The sequence below is a fragment of the Onychostoma macrolepis genome, chromosome 02 (assembly GCF_012432095.1).
Source record: "Onychostoma macrolepis isolate SWU-2019 chromosome 02, ASM1243209v1, whole genome shotgun sequence".
In the NCBI taxonomy this organism is placed as follows: Eukaryota; Metazoa; Chordata; class Actinopteri; order Cypriniformes; family Cyprinidae; genus Onychostoma; species Onychostoma macrolepis.
In genome coordinates, this window is record NC_081156.1 from 1,570,678 (window position 1) to 1,577,932 (window position 7,255).

Sequence of the window (7,255 nt, forward strand, 5' to 3'; positions counted from 1 at the left end):
TTATTAGTCAAATGAGATGTAGATGATAACAGGATATAGTTTGTGGGCATCCTTTAGCCTAACTTAGAATTCCTTATGAAGAAAAGAAAGCTCTTGTTGCCCATGTCTGTCTTAAACATTGTATTGCTCCATTTTCATTTCTGTCACTTTGGCTTCATTTATCAGCACAAATTAAAACTTAAAACAAATGCCTAAAACTGCTATTGTGGCAGCCACTTAAATAGATTTAGTCACTTTTTTGGATGTTTTCATGAGAAAATGTTTTACACACTACATATAAGGATCTGATTTATGTGTAAATTTGAGTGTTCATTGTCGACACTTGATATAGTGCACAGGTGGCAAATTCATTTCCTGGAGGGTCACAGCCCTGCAGAGTTTAGATTCAACCCTAATTAAATGGCCCCGATCTAGCTAATTAAATCCTTCAGGCTTATTTGAAAACTACATGGTATGTGTGTTGGACCAGGGTTGGAACTAAACACTGCTGGGCTGGAGTCCTCCAGGAACTGAGTTTGACACCCCTGATATAGTGTGTCAACCTGTGCCTCATCAAGACAACGAATGTTGTATAATATTAAGAGTAAAGCAGTTTGGGTATTGTTTTTTCCTTAGTCGTGTAGCATACACTTGGCATAAGCGTTATGTAAAAGTGTTGCATAGTTCAAGCTTAACATCAATGATCCAAAAAAAAATCATGCTGGTGTGTATGTGTGTTCAGGTCATGAGAGTTATCGGGATGGTCAGCGGCCAGACCACAATATGCATGACAGTCCTACTCCAGCCAGTAGAGAGCGTTCCTCCTCTCTACAGGGCATGGATATGGCCTCGCTGCCACCACGCAAACGGCCATGGCATGACGGACCAGGCACTGGTGACATGGACTCCCCTGGTGCAGGGCCTGATGACAGAGGAGCAGGTGAGGGATGGATAAGTGACAATGATTTGTTTTAATGTAAAATACATAAGGCATTTTGCATACTAATATTATCTAACTCACCATAGGTCGACCATCACCAAGAGACGAAGGTGGGTATGGGCCTCCATCACGGGGAGGAAGAGGTGGTTGGGGCCGTGGTGGACCGCCCAACCCAGGTGGTCCTGGTCCTAATGTGGGTCCAAATACCAGGCGAGGGGCTCCACGTGGTGTTATGAGGGGAGGTCGCGGACGGTAGAAATAGTCACACCTGCTTTTCTGGGCACAATGGGGTAAAACTGACTACAGTGAAGACAGGGTAAACAAAGAACCACACATGGCTACAGTACCAGCTTCCTTGAGGGTCTGAACATTTATGCAGGCTTGGACAGATGTCTGGAAGCACTTCAGTAAAATCAGCATGGAACACTGATTGGAGACTAAGGTTTAGCTTTTTCTCTATGTATTGGATGGAAGGTGGTGGTACCAGTTATCCAGGGCCAGATGTTTTGGCTTACGATGCCCCTTGCTACCTGCTTGGTGTACACATGGTACATGGAGCTTGTTCTAACCTTACATCAGCACTGAGAAGAATAACTGATGTAAGAGGGGGCTCATCGTAGTGCAGTGAGGAATATCTTTTGTAATGGACTGATTGTGGTCCAGGAAATTTTATTTGTGATGCATGGTACGACTCTGTAAAATCTTAACAGACATCACTTCCCTGCACTGAGCAGCTGACCTGCTTTGTGATTCACCTGGACAGTAGCAGCTGAATTTGTACCAGCACCTGAGCCCCTTCTTTTTTTTTTTTTTTTTTTTTTTGGCTTCTGATGTATAAAACACAAAATGTTTTGTGTACCATTAATTTCCTCAGTCAGATTCTGTCATCCAGCAAATGCAAGTCCATCTAGGTAAGGTCCAATGTTGCAACTGGTATTATCTTGTGGACTATGTCTATTACTAGAGAAAAGTGGACTCTTGAATGTTTCATTCCCCGAGTGTCTCAGCGCTGTTTATTTAATTTCATTTTTATGTAAAATAATGGATATAATCTTTCTGTAACCTTACCAGGCTACTTTGAGTGACAAAGTTGCAGACTTTGTTTCTGTGTGTACAGTTTGTCACAAAATTTGTCATATTGTTTTGTCCTTTTTTGTATGAAACCATAATAGACTGTGCAAAATTTATGTAAACTCTCTCTGCTCGTCATTTCTTTTTCTCCCACTCCATAGTGGTTTTTCTGTCACTGATGACAATTCTTGAAGGCAGCAGTGTCGGTCCTTATTCTGGAGATCTACCTTTCTTTTCTGCATTCCTCTAGAAGTGTGGTCACACAAGCCTGAGATTCTCTATTGCTCACGTCTTCTCATTGTGAATTCACAGGCAGTTCACAACATTTACATTTTTATAAGCAGTGGAACTCAATATACTATATGTTAACTCACATTTCCAGTCTCCCACAATTACATGTGTATTGGACTGGTCAGTGGAGTGAAAAGTCAGTTGTGACTGCCCTTTAGTTCCAGCCCTGTAATAACACATTTTAAATTTCCTACCTTGGTTGATTCAAGAGTGCTGTTTAGAGTTAGATCTAAACTTGGCAGGAAGGTAGATCACCGGGAGAACACAGCAGCCCTGCTTTAAACATTGTCTTGACCAGATTTTACATAAAGTGACAATCTCTAAAACTATCTCTTCTGTGATTTTTGTCTTAGCCAACCATGGCAAATGGCACTAGTTTTTGGTTTCAATTTCTGCATTATGGCGTGGGTTAGCTCTGCCCACACCGAAAATGCATTTTCACAAAACAATAAGCATCTGTCAAAGCATCATGGAAACTCAAATAGAAGGTATGTGTTAGTTTTATGTTTATTTGCAGTGTTTCATGCCCAAAGCTCTGTCAATTGTGTCGCAATGAATTAAGCACTGCTCACACAGAAGTCACTTTTAAAACAAGTAGCTTAATTGCTAGTCAACACAAAATGGGTGCTAGGAACATTTTTGCCCTTACACAAACCTTATGATTATGTGAATTCCTATTGAAATGACTGGATTTGACATAACTACTGAGAATGTGTTTACACCTTTGCTCTGGTTGCTCTCTCTTATTTAATTTGCCTGATTTAACTCGTCAGCACATTAGTAAAAGCTCCAGAACCTATAGCCTTCTGCATGTCATAGGAGACACTCAAAGAATAGGATAGAGATGCTATAAATTTATGACCACTGTATATGATGCAGAAGTGATCTGTCCTTAAATAAACGGCTTCTCTTTATTCAGACCACAAGGCTTGAAGAAATCACAAAGTAAGCTGTTTATTATGTTTATTTACAAAAACTTAAGTTTCAAGAGCAGTTCAGAAACACTAAAAGGTGAGTAATATTTGATGTCTTGGTAATACATATGGTCCCTGTCACAGTGCAAGTCACCAAAACATTTAGATATCCCCATCCACAGAATGCTGAACTCAGTATAGGCCACAGCCAGAGTTTCACAATCAAACATGCCAGTACCAGACCAAACACTCAAAAAAAAAAAAAAAAAAGTGCGAAAACAGTATCTCCCATGATTTTCAAAATAAAAATAGTCTGTTGCCCAGTCCGTTAAATGCCTGATCATACAGGCATGGCTTTACCGGTCACAGTTCTTTTAATAGCAGACGCTGCCATGCCACCCACAAACCTCATCCCGGCACTGCCACCCGGCAACAAAGCCACAATGTAACCCACAATAGCAGCGATCTGAAGACAGGCTCCAAGAGCTGTGAGCAGCGTGCTGTGAAGGTTCAGCGCCGCATACAGAGTGCCCACCAAAGAGCACAGGTACACCGCGGCTCCCGGTGTGGGAGATGCAATGAGTTTACTGGGTCCGCGGAGGATCGCCGCCCCGAGGAGCGCGAACACTGATCCAAGCGACCACAGCAGAGCGAACTTACGCGCCTTCAGTAGGAGTAAAGGAGCGTAAAGTGCCGACAGTCCAAAGCACAGAGCAGAGAAGAAAATACACGTTCCGAACGCGATCAGTCGCTGAGATCGACTCATGCCCGGCAAACACGGATCAGGTTCTGATGACCACGGCCACGAGAAGCCGCTGCTCGATATTTGGCCTGATGACGCTCCACGGCTACTGGTTCCAGAGAACTGACTCGACCACCTGCCGAACCAGCTCCCCGGCACCGAAGTGGGTTCATCGATGTCTATTGCAGTGCTGGAACTGGACTGTGATATCGTCTTCGCGCCGCTTTTAGACTGAGCCAAATATTCCTGGAGCTGTCGGTTTAATTCAGCCATTATTCATTTAAGAATGTGTGGATCGAAAACAGGAAGTTGTGGCATTGCGATGACAATGATTCACAGTGACGTTGCTGTACGCGACGGAAGTACATTTTTTGTGTATGTATAGCACACCTTGGCTGTTTCTTTCTTTCTTTCTTTCTTTCTTTATTGCAGATTTTAGAACAAAGAACATACAAGGGCAATAACATTTAAATTAAAGCAAAACAAATACTATAAAGACAATTAAATAGGAAAAGCAATAAGAAAATTGCATGTCAGTAAACAAGTACAAATAATTACAAATTATTCAAAACAGATTTAAGGCTTCAAAGTAATTTACAGTTTTTTTTTTTTGTTTTTGTTTTTTGTTTTTGTTTCTTTTAAACTTAAAGTATACAGGTAGTGACTTATTTCTATTTTAAAATGAGTAAAATTAGTTTTTTTTTTCACTGCCCATTTACATTTGTGAATAAAAAATTCCATATATAACGAGTAAATCGTCAAATAGTAAAGTCAACATACTCATAAAAAAAATAAAACATAATTTTCTTTGAGTTGCAATTCAATATTAGTACTCTGTTTAACAAACAAAACGAAAAAAAAATCACAAATATTTTTGTATAAATACAATCATAAAATAAATGGACAATACTCTCATTTTCCTCTTTACAGAAAACACACTTCAAGTCAACCAACGTCTTTACAAAACTTTACAGGATAAATACGATGAACAATCTTGTATGATACTTCTCTAATTTTATTTGTGATACAAAAACGTCTGGAGATCTTAATAGTCTCTTTCCTGTTGACATCTTGAAATTGTGATCTCCAAAAAACCAATGGCTAAAGTGTTGGGGAAACAGTTAAAACCCAAGGACCAAGGGTCTTTATAAAACTCTCCGTAGATTCCATCCTAAAAGTGTACATGGCCACAAAAGCTCGATTTTGTATACGCACAAAAGTTTTCAGATTTTTAAAACCATGCGTACGCCGGTGTTGTGCCCATTTTCGACCCCCTGCCAAATTATTACCCTTCTCGTTGAAATCGCTATATGATTGCCTAATCCTAACCGCACCCCTAATCCTAACCCCTCCCCCACACCTATCCCTAAACCAACCAATACTAGGGGGGTAATAATCTGGCAGGGGTCAGAATTGGGCACAACACCGGAACCTGCGCAAAAATCCCTTTATAAATCCCAGTCAGGGGAAGATTGTGTGTACGTGCATCTCCACCCTGTCTCCTCCCAGAAAACACCATATTATATGGAGTTTACACCGCCTAGTTTTACTATGCATAACCTCATCTGCATATCATTTCAATGCATATTCCCATCCACGTGACACCGTGTTTAACACTGTCAAAGGTAGGCTACAAGACATTAAGGAAATATGAGATACGGACTATAAATGCCATATTGCTAAAAGTCATCCAATATATCCTTGTTATGTTTTAGAATAAATATATCATAATATTCATAAAAAAACTGTTTAAATTAGTTATCAAATAAATATTTTAGAATAAAGTTTTAAAGTTATAAAGAATCAAGTTGATCTCATTCTTTTACACTGGCTATTCTTAGTGGAAACAGATAGGCCTATATTTATTGCCGTGTAAATATAATTGTCTGACTCGGCGCGTCACTGACGTATTTTAAAAATTAAACATCAAATTTTACAGTTTACTTCCAGTTGTATCCTTCAAATACAGTGGTATTTTTCATAATGTTGTGGAGATGCCTTCACACGACATTAACACCTCCGTGCAGTTGCACAATAAGTTATTATCATTGGACCTATTCAAACCGGAAAATGGACCGTTCGACCACCGAGTATCCAGCAGTGTCCACCTTTATATCGAAGTAAGTGCGCATCATCATTGATCATTGTTCTCACTAAAAATATTTTCTCATAACATGAGATCTGCAGTTTAAAGATAATTTAGATAATAAAGACTATATATACACTGTAAAAAAAAAAAACAATATACAACAAAAATATTAAATTAATTAGTGATGTCTTAATAAAATTTTTATGGAAAAACAAAACTCATTATATAAGAAAATCAGTCATATTAAACTCCTATAATAATGGTGGTTTGAATTTCATTGATTTCGATTCCCTTAACAATACATTTAAAATTAACTGGCTGAAGCAATACCTATCTAAGCCAACTTCTATTTGGAATGCTTTTCCTCAACTTATTTTTTCACAGTTTTTCACACTTTTAATGTGTAATTATGATATATCGAAACTCCCAATCAAACTTTCCAACTTTCATCGACAGGTTCTTTTAGCATGGGCTTTAATTTATAAACATAATTTTTCACCACAGAGGTGTTTTATTTGGAACAATTTTGGTGCAGCAGTTGTTTAACAATCAAGGTCTTTTGCTCAGGTATTCAGAATTTCTTTCGAAATATCAAATACCTGTAACTCCAAAAGAATTTGTTGTAGTTATGGGAGCTATTCCTTCTGGTTTGTGTATGCTTCTTAAAAACTGTAGGTACTCTTCAACAGTTATTGCATCTTTTCTTAATCCACACTCCTGTTGGTCAAATTTGCTTTTCTGCATCAAGAAACAAGAACTATAAAATAAGATCATTATTTCTTGAGAACTTAATTTTTTTGGAATAATTTATTTGATAATCTCAATTGGAAAAAAGTATGGTCACTACAGCAAAAATTCTTTCTCACAAATAAGGTGAAAGAAGTATTTTTTAACCCCTTAACTGTCACTCACAGTTTTGAACACAGACATGATAGTGCACTATCCAAACTTATTTTTTTATAATTCATGAATGAAAACATTTTCCAATGTGATTTTGATGTACCATTTCCATGGTAATGCAATGTCTGATTTTAAAATGGCTTTCAAAGGATGAATTTTGAGATTTTAAGTTTTCAACTGATATATAATTTCTTATGATTTCTAAAGCGTGATAGAGAAAAAGGCAAAAAAGAAGACTTTCTGTGACAAAGGTCAGAACTCCTGTTATGATTTAGATTTTTCAGGTGCACTCTTGTCATAAATTAATCTATTACTTTTCCTACATAATT

The 7,255-nt window shown here is 38.2% G+C and overlaps 2 protein-coding genes across 5 annotated transcripts in view; one reads left to right on the top strand and one right to left on the bottom strand.

Moving 5' to 3' along the window:
- Positions 1–2,106, top strand: part of wdr33 (WD repeat domain 33) — a 26,309-nt gene extending 24,203 nt beyond the window's left edge. For all 4 annotated transcript variants that reach the window (XM_058765611.1, XM_058765602.1, XM_058765619.1 and 1 more), the window contains 2 exons: positions 722–919; positions 1,006–2,106. In XM_058765611.1, the coding sequence (XP_058621594.1) occupies positions 722–919; positions 1,006–1,175 (368 nt within the window). In that variant the 3' untranslated portion in view covers positions 1,176–2,106. The remainder of the gene's footprint in view (positions 1–721; positions 920–1,005) is intronic.
- On the bottom strand, positions 1,716–4,283 carry sft2d3 (SFT2 domain containing 3). Its single transcript, XM_058765659.1, has one exon. It carries the CDS (start codon positions 4,208–4,210, stop codon positions 3,536–3,538), a length of 675 nt encoding a protein of 224 aa, XP_058621642.1. The 5' UTR covers positions 4,211–4,283; the 3' UTR covers positions 1,716–3,535.
- Between the last annotated feature and the right edge of the window lie 2,972 nt (positions 4,284–7,255).